This window comes from Emydura macquarii, unplaced genomic scaffold (assembly GCF_026122565.2).
Source record: "Emydura macquarii macquarii isolate MOO-44397 ecotype Brisbane River unplaced genomic scaffold, CSIRO-AGI_Emac_v2 contig_554, whole genome shotgun sequence".
NCBI classification, from domain to species: Eukaryota; Metazoa; Chordata; order Testudines; family Chelidae; genus Emydura; species Emydura macquarii.
The window spans coordinates 2409195-2435079 of NW_027130691.1; the positions used below are offsets into that span (position 1 = coordinate 2409195).

At 41.4% G+C, this 25885-nt stretch overlaps 1 protein-coding gene across 1 annotated transcript in view; it reads right to left on the bottom strand.

Annotated features, from left to right (window-relative positions):
* Nucleotides 1-25885, bottom strand: part of GRK3 (G protein-coupled receptor kinase 3) — a 116006-nt gene that overhangs the window by 80557 nt on the left and 9564 nt on the right. Inside the window, exon 2 of the mRNA XM_067539422.1 lies at nucleotides 6556-6632. Coding sequence (XP_067395523.1) covers nucleotides 6556-6632 — 77 coding nt within the window. The remainder of the gene's footprint in view (nucleotides 1-6555; nucleotides 6633-25885) is intronic.

The following is a 25885-nucleotide window of genomic DNA, read 5'->3' on the forward strand; positions in this document are numbered from 1 at the left end:
AGGTATGTTGCTCTGGTAGAAGGCTCTCTGCTGCCAAAGGAAACCTGCTGAACTTGCGCTGAGCAAACCTGCTCCTCTGCATTCAGCCATGCACCAGTCATGCTGTCAGGTGCAGGGATGCTAGGTCCAGGTGCAACAGATGGCCATGCTCCTGGGACAGAAGATCCGGCCAAATTGGCAGCTCTAGTGCGGTTGCTGTTCAGAGCTCCAGACGAGTGCTGAATCAGTGGTGTCGCAACCATGTGGGAGCTATCAGTATCACTTTTGCCTGGTCCCACTTGATCTTCAACAGGACCCTGTGGACCAGTGGTAATAGCAGGAAGGTATCGGACAGAGAGCCTCTGGCGAGCCCATGGATGAAGCAGAACTGGTGGCACTTTCTGTTCTGTTTGGATGTGAACAGATCTACTTGGGAGTCCCCCATCTTTGGAAAATCATGCTGGCAACTTCTGGATGGAGTAACAATTCATGACGAGGTGAAAAGGACTTGCTGAGGAAGTCCACTAGCGTATTCCTGGTGCCCAAGATGTGAAACTACAATATGGATGGCTTTCTGCATGTAGCAGTCCAATAAGCAGATAGCCTCTTAGCACAAGGGTGATGGACTGAGCACTGCCTTGCTTGTTGATCTAAAACAACACAGAGGTATTGTCCGTCAGAGTTTGGACTACCTTGCCAGCCAGGTAGGCAAGGAATGCTTGACAAGCCAGGCGTGGCTCTCTGACATTTATGTGGAGGAAGCGATCTTCCTGTATCCAAAGCCCCTGCGTGATGAGGTCGTTGCAGTGGGCTCCCCACCCTAGCTCCAAAGCCACTGGAGACCAGTGCCACTGAGGGGGAAAGCCCTTCGAAGAGCACTCCCTGTAACACTGAGTGAGGGTTTGCCCACCAAGTTAGGGATGACCAGATGTGCAGTGGGACTGGGATCACAAGGTCCAAACGGTGCCTGCTGGGAGCGTAGACCGACGCTAGCCACGACTGTAGAGGTTGAAGACGTAGACAAGCATACTGAACCACACACTTGAAGAGTGCCATGTGCACCAGCAGTCTGAGGTATAATTGAGCAGTCATGATCGAGTGGGACTGTATGTCTGTAATAAGACCCAACGTGACTTGGATCTGGGACTCCAGAAGGAAGGCTCTGGCCTGTGTGGAGTCGAGAATTGCTCCTGTGAACTCTATCCATTGAACAGGGGACAGAGTTGATTTTTGCTCGTTCACAAGTAGGCCCAGATTTTGACAGGTGGATCTCACAAAACTGAGGCTGTGCTGGACCTGAGATTGCAACTTGCCTTTAATGAGCCAGGGTTAGAGATCAGCGATACACAGCCAGTCAGTCTCTCCTTCGGGTCAAAGATCGGGAGCGCAGCACTGGGAACTGGGGTCAAGATGGCAGAGACCTTCGACGTGGCACCAGAGATCTTGGCCAGGTGTTGTGGACAAGTGTCAAGATGGAGAACAGCACTGGTCAACTGACCACTGCAGTGGGCCCATGGTGGGTTTACCCTTAGAGATGGGTGCCTTTACGGCTCCGGTACCGAGGGTAAGGCCAACAGAGCGGGAGGCACTGGGTGGACCATCAAGTCCCTGGCCGCTTAAAAGGCCTCCGGCATTGAGGGAACCGTTAGGTGGAGGGGCCCCCTTCTGCTCCCAGGAGTTGGGGTGGCTCCCCCAGAGGGCTTTCAGGCCTGGGAGGAGATGCTGACTCCAGATGCTCCATGGCAAGTGATTGGCTCGATGCTGGTCCTTAGCCCGACCCCAACTTCTTATCCCTCTTTGGTGCGGGGGAACAGTCTTAATTAGCACACTGTTTCTTTTGCTGCTTCTTCAGCACCAGTAAAGGTGAACAGCATCGAGAAAGGGTGCTGGCGGGGCACTCTGCACAGATACTAAAGTACTCAGCACCGAATCCAAGTGGGAGGTTTCTGAGGCCAGGCTGAGTGCCACCTCAGTTAACAGGGCTTTCAGGCAAATGTCTGTCTGTCTTTCTTAGTCCGTGGCCGGAAGCCCTTGCAGATGAGATGTTAGATGGGGTAGGTTCTGAGTTACTACAGAGAATTCTTTCCAGATGTCTGGCAGGTGAGTCTTGCCCACATGCTCACGGTTTGGCCAATTGCCATGTTTGGGATTGGGAAGGAATTTTCCCCCAGGGCAGATTGGCAGAGACTCTGGGTTTTTTTCGCCTTCCTCTGCGGCATGGGGCATGGCTCACTTCCTGGTGGATTCTCTGTACCTTGAAGTCTTTAAACCATTATTTGAGGACTTCAGTGACTCAGTCATAGGTCAGGGCTCTATTACAGGAGCGGGTGGCAGAGGTTCTGTGACCTGCACTGTGCGGGAGGTCGGACTAGATGATCATATTGGTCTCTTCTGACCTTAGAGTCTATGACTCTATCTTGCACTTATCCCTCATGGTTTAAGCAACTGTCATGAGGGTCATTAAGCGGGAAAAGCTTGTGGCAAACAGAACATGGTTTGAAGCCCAGGGCATGCCCCGTCGCTGAGTGAACATCTCCAACGGGACCACTATCTTTAACTTACTAACCAACTAACAAACTATTTACAAGAACTATCAACAACCACAATGAAAGAACCACTAGGCACTTGCGAACACAAGATTGAAAACCATTCCAATAACTGTCACAGGTGGAAAGAAGGAACTGAGAGGGCACAGGGCTGGCAGTGCCTCATATACCAAGGCGTGAGTGCGGGGCTCCAGAGGACGCAAGAGTCGGCCCTACAGAAAGCAAAAAAATCTCCGGACAGCCACGCACGAGGGTGCACGCACACCTAACTTGGAACTGACATGAGCAAGCACTCAAAGAAGAACCACTTTTTCTACAATTAAGCAAACACATATTTCTCATTGGGACTATTGACATGCTGTAAGTTGAATGTTTATCCATCTCTGAACCTGACAACAAGAATGTGGTAGAAATCAGGTTTAATCTGAAAAGCAAAGGGAAAATCCAAGAAATTTTTTTAACAATGTGAAAAGGATATGTATTATACTATGATCAAGTTCCAAAATAGCTAACCTGGTTTTGCTCAAATTGTCTACAAAAAGCCAAACATGGAAATTTCATCTCAAAAAGTCATTACAGAAAATTATGAACAACTGAGAATGGAGTGTTTTAATGGAAACTGTCCAGTACCATTAGCATCTAAAGAGCTGCACAAGACACAGATGTGGACCAGTTCCAAATCAACAACCAAGAGCTGAAAGACTCTGTATTCTACCATCTCCAGAGCCTCTAGTTTACCAACATTATCTTCTTCCTACTATTAGTTAGCACTGATTAGAAAGAACAATATTTGTCTTTAGATTTGTTAAAGTGTAATTGTATAGCATTTGTTCCAAATGCATTAATGTAAGTGTTAGTGCCTAATTTAAAATCTCTTACTCTTAGAAAATACACCTCCTGCATAAGTCGATTACAAAATTGGAGCCTGAATGAAACAATTTTTATAAGTGTGCATGATCTATAGTATAATGCAAAAATAAATTAAAATACCATTTTAATAAGCAAGTATAGCAAAAATGGATTCTATTTATGAATTATAACTAATCATTTGAGAACTGGAAAAGTGTCTATTTCTAATGCAGACACAATCTACTGTTGTGCAGCAAACAGGATGTGGTAATGAGAAAACTAGTTAAAGGTGGTTATTCATTCCGCTTAGATACAAACTGTACTTCCCCATGAAGCTGGTATTACACAGGAAATAACTTGTGCCTAGCACAACAGATTGGCTACTTAATTAAATGCTGGCATAGCAGCTTTTTAGCTGGCTACATCATCTGTATGTTCTCTTAAACTCATTGTACGAGTTCCTATTGAGTTTAAGATCAAGCAGCAGGCAAACAAGAATCTGATAATACCTAGAAGTGCCTAGGGTAGTTTAGAACAAATGAAGCAACTTATTTTCCTCCATAAAAGAACTGAAGTAAATAGAGACACACTAATTTAAGCACCTGCTATAAAGGTTTAGAGCCATATCATCCTTGAAGGGGCTAATCCACACTGCAGAATGGATACTCCTGAAGTTCTTACTCAGTTTCCTTCACAATTCTTTTGTCCCCACCAGTGGAAGTAGCAAGTGGTTCGACCACTAAAACCAAAGGATCCCTTGAGATCCTTTGCAAGGCTATACATCTAGAAACAAAAAATGTAATTCATACTTTCAAGCTGCAGAACTGTAATCTAGAAAGTAGTGACTCTGAAGAAGACGTAAGAGTTAATAGTAGGGGAGCTCCATGTGATTCTTGTAGCTAAAACGGCTAACACAATACTTTGACGTTTCCCTTTTAATATGTCTAACAGGAGAAGAGAGCAATATTATCTATATATAGGACATTGCAAAGTCTAGTACTGCAAGACTGTGTCCAGCTCTGATTTCTGCACTTTAACAACTGGAAAGAATGCAGAAACTGGTTACAAGAATGATTTGTGGTCTGGAAAACATGTAAGAGACTAAAGGAGCTCAATCTACAGAGTTTATCAAAGAAAAGATAAAGAGGTGACTCGGTAAGGGTCTATAATTACCTATGCAAGAAGAAGACATCTGATATTAGAGGGCTCTGAAATTTAGCAGACAAAGGCATAATAAGAACCAAAGGTGGATGTTGAGAGACTCAACTGGAAAAAAGATGCAAATTTTTAACACTGACGATGATTAAGCGTTTGAACAAATTACCAAGGAATTGTGGTAAATTCTCCTTCAATTAAGAGTCTTTAAATCAAGGCTGGATATCTTCCTAAAAATATGCTTTAGTTCAACCACAATCTGATGGGCTAGATGCAGGAATCACTGGACAAAATCTATGGCTTATGCTATGCCAGAAGTCAGGCTAGAGAATCATAAAGGTTCCTTTTGACCTTAAAATCAATGCACCAGGGACATCTGCAAAGGGGTTGTCCCCTGATAGCAGCTCCCTAATCCCCCAGCTCTAGTTAAGACAGGGTTTCATCATCTCTGACTGGAGGGCGGGGAGGTCAGTGAAGGAGACAATATGGGTTTAACACTAAAAAAATTAAACCATATTGACAGCAATATGCATTATTACAATTCAAAGTGTTTCCTGTATGTCCTCATATATATATATTAAAATGTACAACAAATATTATATTAATTTAATGTATAAGGTCCTTCACAACTCTGCACTTCCCTGCTTGTCCACTCTTGCTTTTTATCACATCACCTCTCTCTCCTCCGCCCAGTTAAAAATGCCAAACTTATCCACCCACCCACCTTCTCTAACAACTGTCTCTGCGTTCTTCCACACTGCTCTTACACATAAAACACCCTCACTGAATGCAGTTGTAAGGCCACAAGTCTCTAGATGCTGCCTTTGCTATGACCCACCTTTGTTTACAAGAAATCAGCCTACCTATGATGGTTGGGGTCAGTGTCAGTCAGCGATAGTGGATATTAACTTAGTTGTTTTGTTTTTTTAAAGTAAGTTTCGGATCCATCAAGCACCATCAAGTAGTGCAATGGCAACCTATGTAACCATGGGATCTTATTTTTATTACTTTTGTCCTCTGTCCCCCACTTTCATTTGCAAAACATATTGTGCCTCATCTCAAATTAGATTTTAAGCTTCTTAGGGTAGGGATAAATTGCCATGTTAAATGTTTGTCCAGCACCTTGCACACTGGGGCCCAATTTTAACTGTGGCCTCTAGGGACAACCACAATACAACCAAATAAAATAATAATAAAAACACCATCTGTCAGTTGTTAGATTTTTAAAAATCAAATACTATCTTTATTCTCTCAGCCTTTTGTATTATACATTCCTAAAAATCAAGTATACTCTACCACAAGCAACTATATTAATGTATGAAAACAGAACGAAGGTAGCAAAGAACAAGGTAGAAGACAGCAATAAAAAGTAAATGAACATCCAATATTTTCAGCATAATATAAAGCCTCTTCAGTTAAAAATACCCATATTTATCCTTAATCTTTATCCCACATTCCAAAGTCTTCTTCAGCAGAGACATGTTGATTCTCACCATGCTACCTCATTCTAACAAAACTGTTTTTATGGAGAAGCTGGTTAGATGCTCCACAGTTAAGAATAAGAGTTTACAGATATAAGTATTTAATGTGGTTCAGAAAACTTCTTTATCCTAAGAGGTGCCACAGACAGTATATGTGGGATCCATGCTGGCACAGAGGATGCTCCATGATCTTTGGGAGTAACAGAGTTATCTGTTGTTACACACCATACATCTGGACTGCAACAGAAGTTGAGATTGAGACTGAGAGATGAGAGGAATACAAAACCCTTTGTCTTCACAGCCCCAAACTTTCACTCCAGGGCACAGGAATGGCTGCCAATAGGTAGCTCTCTTCAACCTTAAACAAAGTTCAACCTTTCTTTTAAGTCCTGTCCATAATTTACTATATTATGTTTAACTAAATCTATAATGCTATCTTCAACAGGCTGCACGAAACAGTAGCAAACAAATCAATCTTAAAAACATAAGACAAAATATTTTGATACAAAACAAAAAACAAAAACAAAACAAAAAAAAAACCTTACCAATCTTCTGATTGAAAATCTTGTCAAAGGTCAAGTCACCTCTCTCCTCAAGATACTTCTGCATCACACTGCGGATACTGAAAGACAAAAAAATTAAAGACCAGTAACTTATCAGTTGCTCTTTCTTAACAAGATAGTGAGTGTACTTTGGAGGGAAGGAGTCTCAAAGTTAAAAGGTTAAAACCAGATTTATGAATGTAGGGATGCCCGTGTGCATCCACCTCATCAATTCAAACCATGACAGTTAAAGACTACCACTTGATCCAAAACCATGAAAGTCAATAGGAATCTTTCCATTGATGTCAATAGGCTTTGGATCAGACCCTGTATTAGAATTCTAAAGCAGTACAAGCAGACATTTAAATAAAGTCATTCTGTAGCTGGGGGGCAAAAAAAATCTGACCAAATTCCATAATCTGACTAATTCAGCATTCAAGATAACAATTATTTTCTCAAAATTCTATTTCCACCTGTGAATACGTTTATGATCATTCCTCTTCTGCACTGAAATTTTCAGTGTGTGGTTCTAACGCAATGGAGAATTTTTAAAGTTTCTGGAAACTTATCGAGCAGTCTGAGTTATGAGTAAAGATACAGTGACCACCATGACTTTCCAGAACCTCTGTGATGTCTTCTGGGGTAGGGCTGCAGCAGCTGTCAGTCTGGGGCTACCTGAACAGCTGACTGGCAGCCCACCACATGGGGCAGTAGACTGGCCACCAGAACAGCTGGCCCACAGCCAGCCCTGGGGCCGCCGGAGCAACGGCCAGGTTGGGTCTGCCCCTCAGGGGCTGGAACAGCAGCAGGGCTGGTGCAGCTGCAAGCCTCGGCAGCACTCTGTCTTCCCTCCCCCAGGGTATTTTTAGGAATAGTCAGACACTGGCCAGGGGCTTCCCTGAAGTTTTGTTTATTGCCCACAACCAGCCCCTGACTTTTACTAAAAATAGCCGTGACAGAATCTTAATCTCAGTTATGAAAGAATGAAAAAAATCTCTTTCCATTGCAAAATACTACTACTAATCGTTATTTTTCTTAGTCCAGACTAAATGGTGGCAGAGCTTTTATGCTTCGAAGTTAGCATTTACGTAACCTACCCTGAGAAATGTAATGTTGCTAAGGTTCCCCATTCAAAATGTATATTTTTCTGTTAAGAGTTGAAAACACCATCCTGAGTACATGCAGAATAAAGGATGAAACGGTCACTATATTTGCACAGTTCCAATACATGCCTACTGCACACATATGTCCCTCAGAGACAGCATACAACAGGATCAAGACAAGTATGCAGGTTTTGCCCAAAACTGGATTCTTGGGTAGTTTTTCTGGTTGTTCTTTTAAATGCACTAACTAGATTGCACAATCAATTCAAACTCCCCATGCTCTACAACTTTCTACATTATACACTCATGGCCTTCGGGATACAGGTATTTGAAAAGGAGAGCTGAGCAGAGGGCGCTCAGCACATGGGCTGCCGAACCTGTGAGGTTTTCTTCTTGAAATGCAGAGAGTTGGGAGTGGAGGAGTAAGTGCTAGGACACACATCAGGTGGCAGGGGAAGGAGTCCAGTAGATCTTCTGACTGCCAGCCAGCCAGCCATTGCTTTCAAATTACCTGGACTGTGAAGACCAGAATGCACTCCAGAAGACCTCTAATATGGTTATCTTTTCAGTTAATTTACACACACACAGATCACCCTTCTTATCTTTCTTTCTCTTTAGGTTTTATTTTATTTTAGCCCCTGCTTTCTCTCTGAAGGAAAAAAACCCAGGGGGAAATGAAAGAGGGGGGGAAAGAAGCTAATATGCTTTTAAAATAAAAAAAACACTGTATTTAAAAATAGATACAAAGGTTTCCCACAACTATATTAAGCTGCTTACATTGTAACTCAATATTTAACCAGTAAAAGAAAATACTACTGAAATTGTACATATATAATCTAACACTAGTACATGATTCTTAACTTCAAATTTTCCTAATTTACATTTTAACTTTGCAACCCTGACATTGTATTAACATAGTTTTTATTTGTATTTTTAAATATAAACCATGGTATTTATTTTTGCAGAACATGTTACCATCAAAAAATGTACATGGAAGACAGCAACAATTGCAGATATATTTTAATACCACTTAGTGTACAAATCTATTGTCCTTTGTCAGGCAGACAAATGGCTAATGAGTTAAACACATGGCATTTACTTGCGTGCAATACATTTTGCAGGAAAGGGTTAGCAATAGCAGAGTAGTATTGGATCTTTCTTGTTCCAATAAAGAAATTTACATTTTTAGACTCCGGTGTTTATAATTATAAAAAGTAGGTTCATATTAGCACCAGTCCTGTAAGGTTCGATCATGTTCTAGTTGAAGTTGACAGGAGCTGTACATAGAATTCAATCCTGCTTCCAATGAAATCAAAGAGTTGAGTCCTTGTAAGTGCAGTTTCTAAAAGATTTACTGCTATGTCAGGGGAAAATTTGAAAACCATGCTACTGAGAGACATTGCTGCTTATACTGTACATTGTATTCGTTTGGTCTATTACAACACACGTTCATAAAATTTAAATATTTCCTCACTGTGATACCATTTGTGCAATCGTGTGACTACTTGCATTATTCAAGTGTGTGTTTGCAACCTAAGGCCTTACAGCTACAAAATTCCCATAACTTCAAAGAAAGCATAATCAAGTTGCTGAGGAAATGCTTCTAATTTACAGCAGAAGCAGTTTAAGCATGTCTTTGGACACTGGTGATGTCATCAAAGTGTTTCCTACAGTTTTGACCCTGTGCTGATTGGCCATTTCCTTCAGTGGCCTCCTGCCTGCTATATCACAAGCTCTTCACCTCAGTATCATTCCAACTTCATTCCTCCTCCAGTGCTCTGCTCCCACCCGCTTCCCTTCAGTGTCCCCTCTCCCTTCCTCTATCTTTCCATTTAGCTTATCCCATCCTAAGTAAAATATAAAACATTCCACTTTTCAGTGATAGCCCTCTTTCTCTGGGCTGGCCTACAAAGCAGGCCGGCTGCATCGGGAGGAGCAGGTACCAAGCCACTCAACGAAGGATTTTGCTTTCTGGCGGTATAGTCCATCCCCCTGGAGTGCTGACAGAATTGTAAGATATAACTTACAGAGTACAGCAATTATCATACTGAAAGTCCAAGTCAATAAAGCTAGCCTTGGGCATGACTTCAATGAATGTAATATTTAGGGCAGTGGTAAATAAAGAGAACAGGTCACTGATACTGAGCAATTCACATCGCATGGAAAGCAGGGTGCAAGCAAACAGGCATTTTAAGATGGCCAAACGTAATATGGCATTTTAATACTTCTAGGAACAAAGAATGTTGACCATATTTACAGGACGGGGGACTCTATCCTGGGAAGCAGTGACTCTGAAAAGACTTGGAGATCGTGGTGGATAATCAGCTTAATATTAGCTCCCAGTGCAATGCTACGGCCCAAAAGGGTAATGCAATCCTTGGATATACAAACAGGGGAATCAGGAGTAGGAGTAGGGAGATTATATTACCTATGTATTTGGCAATGGTGTGACCACTGCTGGAATACTGTATCCAGTTCCAGTGTCCACCATTCAGGAAAGATGTTAATAAACTGGAGAAGTTTCCGAGAAGAATCACAAGAGCAATTAATGGATTAGAAAACATGCCTTATAGTGACAGACATAAGGAGCTCAATCTATTTAGGTTAACAAACAAAACAAAAGTTAGGGGTGACTTGATCTATCTGTGAGTAACTACATAGGGAAAAAATGCGTGATAATGGATTCTTCAACCTAGCAAAGAAAGGTATAATAAGATCCAATGGCTGGAAGTTGAACATATTCAGACTTGAAATAAGGAGTAAATTTTCAACAGTGAGAGCAATTAACCATTGGAACAATTTACCATCACAGACAATTTTTAAATCAAGACTTTTTTCCCCTAAAAATATATGCTCTATTTCAAATAAAAGTTCTTTTGGAGAAGTTCTATGACCTGTGTTATGCAGGTGATCAGAGTGGTCTCTTGTGGTCAGACGCTATTCATGTAGAAGTATGGAAGAATAAAAGATAAGGAGGCAGAGTTAAACCTGAACAGACAAGCTTAACTTTAGAGAGACAAGGTGGGTGAGGTAATATCTTTTATTGGACCTACTTCTGTTGGTGAGAGAGACTGTTTTTGAGCCACACAGAGCTCTTCTTCAAAAGCTTGTCTCTCTCACCAACAAAAGTTAGTCCAATAAAAGATATTACTTCACTCGCCTTGTCTCTCTAATATCCTGGAACCGACACAACTATAGCTACACTGCATACAAGCTTAACTTGGGCATTTCCTGGGCGAAATCCTGGTCCTGTTAAGTCAACAGGAGATTTGCCACTAACTTCAATAGGGCCAGAACATCACCCCTGGAATTTTTTGTATTGAATTACACTGTATTCTTTGGAACGTGTCCCTCTGCTGTGTAATGGAAAGGGGAAGGCAGAAAGAAGTGATGGTTCATGTACACATATATGTTGTTACTAATGGAACTGAATCAAGTAGCTACCTATTGCTGGCATTGTACCTGTAGTAAGTTAACAGGCAGTTATTTTTTAAAAGTACATATCATGGCAGCAGATATTTTTTCCATTTGTACACACCCACCCACCAGAGCTTGGAAAAAACATCTGGTGCCATGATATGTAATATATACACACACAAAAATCCCTTCAAGTCTAAACTAGTTGTATTAATTTAGGAAACACTGAATTAGTAGAGTTTGATTACTTAGCCTTTTTGCCAGTACTAGACAACCACTAAATGCATTAAGGTTGCATGGTTAAAATCACAGCAATCAATAACATATCAAGCTACACACTAAATAGAAAAATGGGAATAGAAAAGGAAGAGCAGAACTGTGGCCTTGTGATTAAGGCACTGGAGTGGAAATGAGATGATTAGGGTTCATTAACAAGTTCTGCCACAGATTTCCTGTGTGACCTGGAACAAGAAACACAATAATCTCTCCATGCGTCAGTTCTCCATGGGTAAAATGAAGATAATACTCCTTTCTCCTACCCATTGTCTGTTTAAATTGTTCTCTCTTCAGAGCAGATATTGTCTCTTACTATGTGTCTGTACCATGCCTAGAACAACGGGGCCTTCATCTCTGTAGGAGCTTCTGGGCAATACTCAAATATAAATAATCAAAAGACATGTGGAAAGTAACTGAGCTAATGCCGCTTTAGAAATGTAAACTTTAGCATTTTTGCTCTCCCTTTTCATTGTTTGTTATTCTGCTTTTCCCCTTTTATTTTATTTTATTTTATTTCTGCTCTTCTGTTGTAGATTTTCATTTTTCCTATGCACTTCTACGAGTAACACCCCTTTCATGTTTTGTGTTCTCTGTCACTTTTTGAATGTCTGCTGCTTTCCTTTTATTCTATACTATCATCATTTTCCTGCCCCCTCCCTTTTGTTGCTTAGGTCTTTCCTTGTTACCCATTTTCAACCCAACTTTGATATTCTTCTAAGCTTGCTTTCTTCAACCCTAACTTCCTACCATGTCTCCTCCCCTTGCTCTGACCTCCTCTCCCTTCTTCACTTTCCCATTCCCCATTACAGAATCAGACAGTAGGACTGAATAAGGTGCCTCAAACAGACAGGTACTTTTCAAAAATAGGTGATAAGGAGCAGGACTCCAGGTAAGGCACCAAAGACAGACAAAGATCAATGTTTGCTCACTGCTTAACTGAATTTCAAAGAGCTATTAACAGAAATCAAATAAATGTGAAAATAATTAATAATTAATAAATAATAATAATAAAAGAACTGCATTCCTAGACAACAGAGTATCCACAACTGAAGATGGAACTCATGGTTCATCTGAACAAGATCAAATAAGGAAATAAACTCAAGCAAAATACATTAGCTTGAAAATAGCGAGCATATAATCAGCATACACCTCAAAAGTTGTCCCTCAAGAGACTGCAAAGGATAATCTACTTTCGGCTGTGCAATACTTTTTAAAGAGCTTTTAAGTATTGTCTGTGGCCTGTTTCCTTCCCTAATCCCAAAGCTAGAGCCAAGGACAAAAAAGCAACAGTTTAGAAGAGATCCATTAAATATGTAGACAGAAAATAGACATATCCGGAGATCTTTCGGCCCTGACACTTAAAATAAGAAGGAAATTGGAAAGTCTGAAATACAAGAAACCAGATTGATGATGTAAGTACTTTTTGCCCAAGAAACGGAATTTTGCAAAGTGCAAGAAATTATATGAAATCTCCACCTCCACAAAAGAATGCCCTCTAACTATCAAGATTGTGCACCGTCTTGGAGTTCTATTAGATCCATCATTATTCAGTCACATAGATTATTATTCTACTATATTTAGCTTCTTATACCGTACCTATCATTGTGGTATCAGTAGCAAGAAATGCCTTTTCTGGCTGGACAGAAAACTGCAATTCCTCTTGGATGAAAATCTAAACAGCAGTGGGCCATGCACTTACCACCTCCAAGAATAGATTATTGTGACATACTCTACTTTGGGATAAAAAGAAGGCCATGTGGAAGTTGCAGCTGATACAACATGCATTAGCTTGCCTCCTATACAATAAAGAGAAAAGACAGCACATACCTCCAGTGCCCCATACTGTCCACTGGGTTTCCATTCAAATTTTGTATCCAATGCAAGGTGCAGCAGGAGGTAATGCTATTTCAACATTTTTCTCTAAGAAAGAATGACAGTATTTTATAGATGGGTGTTTCTGTCCAAATAATTCCAAGGGCAGCATAGAACACCTTGAAAGGCCAGGGATAACCCATTTTTGGATGGATGAAAGATTATAGTTCCACTGACAACAGAAATAAAACCATGCTCCTCATTGTCCTTTACTTTTGTGTGTTCTAATATTACTAGGGCAGCCCTGACAATAATACAGCATGTAATTGACAACCTTATTTTCCAGTTAAAATAATGAGTATGGGTACTAAATTAACTAATAGACTCTCTCATTCCATTCATTTTCTCATCACCTGATAAATAAACAGCTGTGAGTGAAACTGCTTCCCCCTCTTTTAAATATATCAGAATCTGAATCCTTCCCATGACATCAGATATCAATTAGTGCACAAACAAGGCTCTGCCACCCCTGTCTGTCTATCTTCAGCTGCTCTTTGCTTCTCCTCTATGTTGCTAAATCCCATACATTTTCCCTCTCTGAGTAGTGTTTCGCTGAGGGATTATTTCAGCCAGCCTCTTTTGCACGTTCCTCCAGCTGCCCAATGGTATGCCTGCCATTGTAGACGTGCTGGCTTCATTCTGAATGCTGCTCCCAAATATTTCCATGTTCTTTTCTGGATCGCTTTAGAGATAAGTGATTGTTGAACACTCTGAGGAATCTCAGTATTGGTTATAAATTCACGGCATTTAACTGACAGCTGGGGCTCTCTCCTGCAATATCCTGGGTAAACTTTATTGAATTAAGTTTAATTCCTTGGGTTCCATTGTATTTAAAATGTAATTGCTTATGTGTTATTGGGGCATTGTATGGAACTCCTCTAAGAGATGTGACTAATGCAAACCTTGGGGAAATGTTAGGAACATCAAAACATTTTCTGAAACAATGTAAATGGTTAGTTATGTTTAGGATGAAGGGAATGCAAATGGCCCACCTCCGAGTAAATCTTTTTGAAGATGAGCCTTGAGCAGAAATCCTTTGTCTGGCTGGTTACCTATTCATGATCTTTTCAACGGCCCAAACTGGATAACTTTGCCTCACAAATTCACTAGTGTTCTTCCTCTAAGCAAAGGGTGTTACGAACTTGAAACCACAGAAAAACCCCGAGGCGGGGTTTGAAGGACTGTTCACCCACCACAGTCCATGCTGGAGTTGGGGTGATCTTTGGTAAGCTTATTAATATGTGTCAATTCCTTCATTGTTTTAATGTTTTCTCTGTATTGCTTTACCTTAAAAATAAAACATGCTTGCTTAGAAAGAACTGATTGTAACTTTAAATAACTGTGGTAATGACACTGTTAACCATCTGAGACGAGAAGGCAAAAGAAGTCTGCTTGGGCAGCCTGTCCTTTGCTGGGAATATCACAGGGGGTCTGTACATCCTGAAAAAGAGGCAACAATTGAGTAGGCGGGAACTTAGAAGGGGTGCACATGATAAACCACAGAAGGGTGGGGAGGGAAAGGGGGGAGGAATATAGGTGCAATTGGCCAGAGCTAGGACATTAACGCCTTGTATTTTTCTGAAGCATTTGCTTTGAAGGCACTTAGATGTCTGTCCGTACCTTTGGTGGATTTCCAGCTTTTCACATCCATATGTAAAGTGGAGGCAGAGCCATCCCTAGGGTACAGCGAATCAGGGCGACTGCCCTGGGCCTCACGCTTTGGGGGGCCCCGTGCTTTGCACCAGGACCAACCAGGAGGCGGGCGGCTGCAGCCCACCTCCCGACTGCGCACCAAGACCCAGCGGGAGGCGGGTAGCTGCAGCCCCCTTCCCAGTTGCGCGCCAGGACAGGCCGGGAGGCAGGCAGCTGCCATCTGCCTTCCGACTGCAAGCCAGGACCTACCCTCCCCCAAGGACAGCCCTGGGTGGAGGTAAGATTTGAGGTGGAAATTCATAGTTTTGCCTTTAAACTGCAGATTTTATATGACCAAATCTTGTTTAAGTCGGATGTGGAACTGTCACCTTGACAATTCAAGACATTATTTCCTTCTGGACAACCTTATTGGCTTGCACATTATTGCTAAGGTATGTGAATTGACTCACTTCTTGTATTCCTTTGCCTTCTAAAGTAAAGATGTTCCCCAGACCTGAAGAAGAGCTCAGCGTAAGCTCAAATGCTTGTCTTTCTCACCAACAGAAGTTGGTCCGATAAAAGATACTACCTTATCCACCTTGACACTCTGAAGAGACACAGCAGTCGCAGCTCAATCTAGCAGCAAAGAGATTTAGGCAATGTTCTTCTTATGATTTTATGAGCAACGAATGTTCATTTGTGCTTCACAGTTCAGAGGCATAAAAATATAAACAGTAGGAATGCAATCCGTAATTGACACAGAGAGTGTCATAGTGGGTATACCTCAACTTTTATGAAGAATTAATATTGTTTCCACCTGTTCTTGTAAGTAGAGAGATTAGTTTAGAAGGATAAGCACCTTGTTACAAATATAAAGAGATCTTTTGTAGAGTTTTACTTTTCCATTTAAAGGAAGAAGATGAAGTACAAAGTGAGAAACACTTTAAGGGGCAGGCCGGCATGTTGACCTCATCCTCTATTAAGGGTATCTTGTCATGTCCATTCTTGGGAATCGGATCTACTATAGATGCAGACTGAAAGAAATCCATATTCACCAAAACAGGAAACTGTGTCCATTTTTCCCAGTACAACTTCCCATTCTAGCCAAAGAGACCCATGCTTTCATCATCTCCAGGTTAGCTAGACATCCAGAAGCAGCAAAGGAGCCAGTAAAATCCCTAGATAGTGAATCTGAGCAACAAAATGTGAAAGAAGTAATCATCTCCTTTATCTTGCATTCAGCTCAATTGAAATCTGGAAGATATGGGGTAGCCAAAAACTGTCAGTCAAGACAGGCAAATGCATGTCAGAGAGTGGCATTAAAAAGTGAGTTAAGGATGGTGTTGTTAAGAAACAATTAAGTCCAAGGTATGATTTACCAATTAGACATCCCGAAAATAAATGATTACATTCCATAGACCCTATGACAAGAGGGTGATGCAAAACCTCTTCCAGAAATAAAGAGCTGTTTCAGAGTCAGGAACTGAATTAGAAGAGAAGGATGCTGCAATACATTCTAGAATAGGGGACAAAATTCTTACTCTGTTTATAAAGAAAACAGAGAATCCTTTAAGACCAGTGCTTGGAGCCCAAAAATGTGTTAATTAATACACTCAGAACTGAGACATTTTCTAAGGGATTTCAGAAAAAAGCCAAATATGGGCGAGAACTTAAAAATTGGACAACAGAACATGAATTCCAGGGATGACTGTACCTGGTGATATTCTAAACAAAAAGAGCTCAATCATGCTGTAGCTGTTTCTGATGCTTCACAATGATTCAACAGATAGTCTAGGCTTCAGAGTGATGTCTGAGTTTATTGTGTGTGCTGGTTGTGTTGATTTGTGTGTGGATTCTGTTGTGTGAGGAGATCTGTATGGATTTGTGAAGGTGGTAAATGAGAGGTATATGCTGAGGTGAGGGGATATGTGTTTTGGGAGTTACTGTGCAGTCTGATTCTGTTATTGTGGGTGGATTGGGTTGCACTGGGAAAGTTGTGTCGATCTGTGTGAATGGCAAACAAGGAGTGTGGCTTGCAGTGACGCATTTGGGCCAAGTATTCCACCATCTGTGCAGTCTCTCTCCTACAGCCAATGAAACTGTTACATCCAAATTAGCTGTAGGGTAAGGGTGATGATTGGCTGAGTTACCTTTGATATCACAATGGTCTAGGTAGGACTCTTGGCATGACACATACATGCCTTTCTGAAGCTGTACACCACCCGGGTGTAACTTGTAAAGTCAAATTGGTTGATAACTTTAAAAGTGGACAATAACACTCTGCGAAAACAAACGAGGATTCAATCTGGTGATATTCTGAACACAAAGAGCCCTCAACCATGCCTGTAGCTGTTTTCACCGCTTCATACTGAGTTTACAGACATCATAGGCTTCAGAGTGGCAATTCTGAAATTGTATTACATAGATTTATTTTTAGTTTGACTCGTGGTAAATTATGGATGAGGTTAATTCATTTGGATTTGGGATTAAATAATGATAAATAGTCTATGTGCAAACAAGTATTTCTCTTCAAGTTAATAAGACAAAACTATATGCTTTACCGGATGCTAATTTGCATCTTGTTATAACAGCATCTCAAAATTACACCAGCTTTTGCTAACATAGGTCCTGGTCATGCAGTTGGTTTAGTGCAGCCAAATGCTTGTGCCCACCTGCATCTGACTGCAGGATCAAGCCCTAAGATGAATACTTATATCAGTTATATTCCTTTCCTGAGGGTCGCCCCTTCTTCCCCCTTTCCTAATTCCTTTTTATTTCTATTAATTAAAATGGAAAGATAAACACTTGAATGTGCAGAACCATTACTAATACAAGACCAAAAAACATTTACATTCACAGATATTTTTGCCTGTCCAAATGTGATTATCACGTGTTCAGGAACTGATACAACCCTAACTGTGGCTTTTGAGTACTACCACACACATCATAAATCATCATCATCTAGAGCACATAAATACAGGATTAATTTTAAGCATGTGAGCAGTCCTATTGTTTTCAATAGCAGTTGAATGAATTAGGGCCTCAGATAATATTTTGTTCATGACAGTTACAAGCAGCTTAGGTATTTATATGGCCTTCCATCACCTGAGCACCTCACAATATTTAATGTATTTAACTTCACAGCACTCCTCAAAAGCAGTACTACCATTCCCCATTTTATATTGAGGAACTGAGGCACAGAAGCTAGGAGATTTACCCAAGGTCACACAGGAAGTCTGTGGCAGAGCAGGGAACTGAGCCTTGGTCTCCCAAGTCATAGGTTAGTGCCCTAACTGCTGGGGCATCCCTCCTCACCAAGAAAAGGAAAGCATAATAAATATGAGTGAGAGGATATGCATACTCAGACAGTGAAATAAGACACAAAACCCAAAGAACACAGTCATAAAACACTAGGATGATAAAAACTAAAATGCACAATGATAGTGAACTAATTATTTTCTTTTACATATGAAATACAAAGTTAAACAAAGTAAACTACGCAAAAAAAATGTTTTTATAGCAGAGTTCCCCCTTCTTTATCATGTGTAACATTGAAGTGCCATGGATCATAAATGACCTCTGAAACATTTTGAGAGTCGAGACATAGTTATGTACTTTGGTCTTGGTTAATTTGTTTAATTTTTGTCTTTTTTTTTTTTTATAGCAAATGACAATCTGATTGATTTGAACCCTGGGAGAAGCATCAGTGATTTTGAAATACAAAACCCACTGCGGACACATCCATGTAAATTTGTTCTGGTTTCCCAATTTCATCAATGGGCATCCAGATGCTTTTTAAAATCAGTAAAACCAAATAAAAAGGGGTGTCATTTTCAGAAATTTATAACCCCAAACCTGAAATCCTTATGCAGGCAAAGCTCCCACAGAATGACATATAGTATCTTATTTTGTTTTTAAACTTCCTTACAGTCATATTATAGCAAATTAAGAGGGAAGAAAGTTGCCCCTCCAATGACCCACTGGAGATCCTCTCACCCAAATGATTCTAAGCTCCAAAACTCATCCCCCTTTCAAAATTGTAAAGCTTCACAAGTTTATATTAAGCATACAGAGATCTGCCAACACATATTCTCTGAATGAAAGGACCTGTTGCCCGAGGTGGAGCGGCTGCTCTCGGAACCTCTAGACCGCTCCCGGTGCTGCGGTGCCGAGGCACTCGACGACCTAAGGTCGGAGCGAGGAGGGGGAGTTCCCGCTTCCCCCGTCCTCGACCGTCTGGGGGGAGACGATGATCCATGTCTCCTCTGCCCATCGGGGTAACCCAGCACGGGTCTACCTCGAGACGCCGTCCCTGACTCCCTCGGCCGCGGGGGGGACGGATGTGTGGGCATGGCCATGAGGGCTCATGCCGCTACAAACGCCTCCGGCGTCGACGGCCCCTGCAGGAGAGTTCCCCCACCCCCCGGGGTCGGGGGAGGCTCCCTGCACGGAGACGCCGGTGTCGGCTCTTGCTGTACCCCCTGCTGTACCGGTCGCAGGGGGGAGTCCATAGACACGGCCTCCGGCCGCTTCTTTTTCTTCGGCACCTTGCGCATCGGTGCCGTTGTCGGTGCCGGGGGAGCGCTGTGCGCCGATGAGACACTCGGTGCCGACGGTGACCCTGAGGGCTCGGAGACTGGACGAAGCGCCGACTCCATTAAGATAGTTCTGAGGCGGGCATCGCGCTCCTTTTGAGTCCTGGGTTTGAAGGACTTACAAATACGGCATTTGTCCTTCCGATGAAGCTCCCCCAGGCAGCGAAGGCAGCGATCAGGCGGGTCGCTGACCGGGAAAGCCTTTGAGCACTCGGCGCAGGCTTTGAACCCCGTGGAGCCCGGCATGGCTCCGCGTAGCCCGTAAGGGCTAAGTACTATCACTAACTCTAATAAACAATTTTTTTAAACTATTAATTTTTTTAAAAAATATAAACTTCACTAACTACTAAGTACACTAACTACAAATTACAAAAGAGGAGATTGCTACTTGCGAAGAGCAAGGGGCAGCGTTCCAAAGACCATCACGGGCGGAAAGAAGGAACTGGGGTCCACGGGGTCGTCACTGTCCCTATATACCGCGACATGAGCGCGGCACTCCAGGGGGCGCAGGAGCCGACCCGCAGGGGGTTGCTAGGGCAGAAAAGCTTCCGGAGGCTCGTGCACGGGGCGCGTACTCACCTATGTTGGAATGCATATGAGCAATCACTCGAAGAGAGAATAAAAAGCTATTGAGTAGTTATGCTTATAGTAGATCCAAGTTTCTTGGGTATTACTGCATTATTGTTACTGAAACCTGAAACTAATATAAAAGTTTCGCAGGGCTTACATTTTGCAAGAATAAATTACTCTGAATTGGTACGCCAAGGATTTTCCCTTCCAACAGAATGCTGGTATGGAGAAGTCACAAGACAGACAAATACAACTCTTAGCTCCAACTGCAATTAAAACGTTTATTTAAAAACCATTAAAATCAACAATCTTTAAGATGTATTTTTTGGATGGTAGAGAATTTGTACCAAGATCCATGCACAAATGATTTTTGTCTTTTTATATCTATAAAGCACTCTGGATATGCATAAAAGGTACTGTGAAGTATAAACATTAATTAAGATTCACAGAACTATGGAAGGCTATTCAATCAAATGCAGAAGTAACTGAACTAAAATATGCTTCACAGGGTCCCTGAGATAGGAATCATTACACCTATTTTCCAGAAAAGTAAATGTTTATCTGACATTATCAGGGTATATTGTAAAATAGTTAAAACATGCTAAACAAATAAAGCTTCTGCCCCAAAGATCCTCAATATAAAGGCATGAGTCAATACAGTACAATGTAAAACAAACACAGAGTGGCATGTGGTCATTATAGTTGAAATACTTCACAGAACAAGTGTATTTTTTAAAGTTTTTGAAGGAGGGGAAGTATGCATGACTAAAAAGACCCGGTCAATGCAAATTTGGCACAAAATTCAGATTTATTAAGAATTGTTTTTTTATAAAACCTCAAACCAATAGAAATGTTCCCATGATTTTTTTTTTTAAATTCCAGAGGAAATAGTTGGTTTTAAACAAACAAATAAACATTCTTAGTTTGCACTACGGATTGCTAAACATTGCAGCACTGAAAATCTGAAATTGAAACAGACCAAAAACAAATGTAAAATTTACTTCATTGATTTTTCACTCTTCCTTTGGGATTTTTGAGGTGATAATTTCACTTTAATTGATAGGTTATTCCAAGAATAAGGGAGGCATGAACAAAGGCACCAAATCAGGGGTGGACAAAGGAGAGAAGATTGGGCAGAGTTTAGAGGAATGGTGTAGAGAGATGAGGGCAGAGATGTAAGCAGGGGCCGAGGTATGGGGAACTTTGAATGCGACGGAGAAGCTGGCCTGGACAGTCAAGAAGGGGAGAAATATTATCAGAAGAGTGGGAATGGAAATGGAAAGCATCAATTTGCATACAATGGGGAGACACTGGAACTTCGAAAACAAAGCAAAGGCTGCAGGAGTCATGGCAGGAAATCACCAGAGCATAAGTAGAGTTGTAGCAGTAAGGAAAGGAGGACACTAAGATTGCAAAGGTGGGAAAGGAAGATGGTGTGCTTGCTCATGTTAGGGAACAGGTGAGAGGGAGGGGGCAGGAAGGAAAATGGTTAATCTCTGGTAGATGACAGGCACACTGTACCAAATTTGAGGTAATGCCAAGATATCCTGGATGCTAAATCAGTAAACGCTGGGAAAGAACGAAGCTGTAGAATTTGGGGGCTGAGGTGGTGGGGAGGGGCAAATATGCAACCACCAAGGGAGAGAGTACACAGGAAAAAGGGATAGAATCGACTCTAGTGAATTGAGGAAAAGTGACTTGGGCAAGAGACTTAATGACTAAGCAAATCAGTAGCAAACTGAAGAAAAGAACTCAGGAGCCCTGACTCCCAATCTCCTGCTCTGGTTACTAGAGAGCATTCTCTCCACAGCATATTTCTATCTCCATCAGCACTGGCAAACCATTCAGAGAGAGAAGCGGCTTGTGTATTGAATTCCTGTATGTACACCTTGTGTTGTTTAAAATGTAGTTACATTTATCATTGTACCTAGCCACATTTTAGGAGCTAGTTACGTCCTTGGCAGTAAAACTCCTATCAACTCTTGTGTTTAGTTTTATTTAAAGTTAGATTAACTGAAATTTTGGTTGTAGTTTGCACCCTTGCCTTCACTCCCTGGATGAAGACTGAAGTTGTGACATGTGGAATAGAAACTGAGGGGCACCTACACAGCTGACTAGTAAGATGTCCCAGCAGCAGGCTATGTATGCTGGGACATCTGTGCCAAGAGACACTAAAGTGATGCTGGCTGGCTGGAGAAGACAGCTAAAGGAGGTTTTCTCACATTTGATAATAAGATTTATCGGGGGGGGAGGAGGAGGTTCTGCTGGATTTTTAGCTACCCCTCATTTTCCAGATAGTAGCAGCAACCAGTGGTACATTTTTCCATCTGCATGTGTCCAGGAAATAGCAACTTTTCTTCCTGGACGGGGCCCACAACACATTATTCAGGGTATTTTCATCTCCAGATCAGATTGCTATAATGCAGTCTACACAGGGCTGCCACTGAAGACCGCTCAGAAACGTTAGCTGGTTCGGAATACAACAGCTCATTTATTGGCTAGTGCTCCTCACATATGGCATATTACATCTGCACTCCATCAACTTCACTGTCTTACTATTAGTTTCGTGGTACAATTTAAATTTTGATTCACAAAGGTCTTAGGGTCCTGGCAATTCTGCCTCTCCCCTCACTTTCCACCCCAACAAGCGATTGATCATACATGGTGCTCAAGTTGACAGTCCCCCATATTGACACACTGAAAGCAGACTGGAGGGCCCTCAACTTTGGAATTTGGTTCCCCTGCCAGTTTACCAGAGCTTGGTTTTATTGATATTCAAGGAAAAGACCTGTTTGTTTAGATGCATGCTCCAATAAAGGACTAATTTGCCTGGAGACGCAGGTGTGCAGGGTGCTGAGGGCTTTTTTGTGCTTTCTTAATGTGCAAAAAGGTCGTGTTTGCTCTTGCTGGGGGGGGGCCCAGAGGGATTTGCTGACATCGTCAATGTAGTTAGATTAAAATCACATAATTTAATCTATGCAATTGACGATTTCCAACAGGCACTTATGAATTAGAAAAATAGTGTTGTTGCTGATCAGAAAATTAAAGGAGATTTTTGTAAAACAATGAGCTGCCGATGTTATCTGAATAGGAATTAAGGGTTACCCGTGTTCATTTTGTGATGCCACAGCCCCGCTGGAAGCGTTTCTCAAAGGAAGGTCTTTGACTGTTATATCCCCAGTAATTATTCTTGTAAAGTTCATTATTTTGAAAAAGAAATCTGCCTACAATATTTCACATCAGAAATACAGAGTTTATAATTGGGGGTTCTGTATGTTCATCATGGCAGTTCTTTAATTCTCTATAGGCAATTCACTTAGCACTAATTACCGGTCCAGGCATTTCCCAAAAGAATAGTGGCACCAGCAGTCTGTCTGAGTTAGACGCTGGCTCCCTAGCTTAATAAAATACCATACATCCTCTGACATTTTACACAATCTGAGATGACATTGGCATTTTCTTCAAAATATCCCTATAAATCTATGTGCAGCTACCCCACTCTGTTCCCAACAGAGCACATCGCAAACTGATATTGTCCAAACTCCCCCTCTTTCCCCAGATTTAATTTTATTCTTAATTAAATAACAAAGCCCCAGAGCAGGTCTACGCTTACAAACATAAGCTTTGGGGCTAATTGGGATTTCTCTCTGAAGGCCTTCCTATTCCTCCCACTTGCCTCAGAAAGACTAGCATTTTACATTAGACAAGAGGATGGTCACGTGGTCAGGGATTCAGGCAATCTAGGTTCAATTCCCAATTCTGCCAGAGACTTCCCATGTGACCGTGAGTGATTCACTTAATTTCTCTGTGCCTGAGTTCTCCATCTATAAAATATGGATAATAATGCACCCTTTCTTATAGCCTTTGTCTTTCTTGTCTACTTAGACCGCAAGCTCTTTGGGAGAGAGATGTCACTTTTTGTATGTTTCCATAAGTGCCTAGCAAAATGTGGCCCCTGTTCTTGGTTGGGACCTTCAACACCACTGTAATATAAACAACAGCCTGTATTTCTGACCGCAATAATAAGACCCAATGGGTTTGGTTGCCAGGGTGTGTCAGCCTGCTCTTCTATACACAGTCCTACCTGGATAGCTCAGTACAATTCCAAAATACAACTCTCTCTGATGAAGAAGTGTTGCAGTCAAAAGCTAATTCCTACAGAACTGAGTATAATTTACTCTCGATTTCCCTAGCTTCATCTACACTAAATTGTTCTGAGACATCTCTCATCTTTTCACTACTATCGGAGCAGCACCTCTAGTGATCACAAAGGGGGAAATAGGTGGAATTGCTATGGTAGACAGGAGACCCGAGTTTTTAATCCCCATGTTTTTGAACTCACTCTGAACAGGAGTAAACCACACAGCTGTAAAAATACCAGTGTCCTATCTTATACTACCAGTGTTAGTGCAATGGAAGGGAGATTTCCCCGAAACAGCTTATGTGGACACAGCCAGTTAAAATTCAAACTAGCCTTGTCACTTAACAGACGGGTATAATATACTTCAGACCACACAGTTTATTGTATTTGAATGTACAGACTAACCTGCTGTGAAACTTAGATACCACCACAAATTACACCAAACCAAAGTAAATTATATTCTTTTACAGCAACATTTGGTTGATATTTTTAAGTGAGCAGAAGCACATTTACAGCACTTTTTCATTAATAATAAACAAATGGTTCTATCATTTTCTATTATAACTTTTTTAAGGCTTTTATAACTCAGCTATAACATTTACTCTTTGGTAAAATCTGGTCTACAGAGTTAAAGCTAAAGAGCAAGTATTTTTCCATCAGTTAAAGAAAAACCTAATGATCCTGCTAAACTTATTTTCGTTAAATTACACAAAAGCATATAAAGAAAATAATACTCATCAGGTCAAGATGCTTTTTTGGTGATTCTATCCCAATATTGCTCCCAGTTCAAAAATAAAGTTTGGTGAAGTGACTGAATGTCTCAGGGGATTGGTAATTGGATACAGAACCTTTTGCTCGTGAGGTCACTACTTTGACTCAGTCTATGACAGAAGTAAAGCCATAACAGAAAGCTATTACCATCTAATCACTGTAAAGTGGCCTGTGTGAAAGAAATACATCTGCCACTGACTTCACTGTAGACCTTAAGTAACCTCAGGCTATGGCTACACTACAGAACTTACAGCTGGCTCTAAGCTGATGGGAGAGAGCTCTCCCCTTGACTTAATTACTCCAACCCCTGCGCGCGGTGGTAGCTATGTTGGCAGGTAAAGCTCTCCCGCAGATAAAGCGCTGTCCACACCAGCACTTACGACAGTGTAACTTACGTGGCTTAGTCACTGACTTAAGCTGTAATGTGTACACAGTCTTAGTCTAATTCTTAGTTAATAGGTGTCCTTATCAAAAAAAATAACCATCACAGCTTGCACTAAATTAGCATCTTAGTCCCCATCAAGAACAAGAGAGGAGATGTGATGAAGGCAGAGGCACCTTGGCCAGGTGGGTATGTTGAGCTTTTGCATCAGTGCTGTTCCTGTTCTGTGGCTATTCCAAGGATGTCCATCTTCAGTCCGTCCATCCACTCCCTTACACAACCTCTACAATTTGCTTTAAATAAGAAATTTACCAAGCAACTAACCAACAATACAGTCTGATCACTTAAGTATGCTGGAGAGAAAATGAAATATATGCTTCATTTTTAACATTTGAAATTAATGTAACTGCACAGTTACGCAGTTTACACTAACAAGAGAAATAATCACCACTTCAAAAACAGCAGTTGAAGTCTATCAGATCAAGAATAGCCCTACCCCAAGTCAGCAGAATGGAGAGGTAATTCCATCCCTAAGGTTTAGTGAACATGACAAAATGACAGTGTATATTAATTT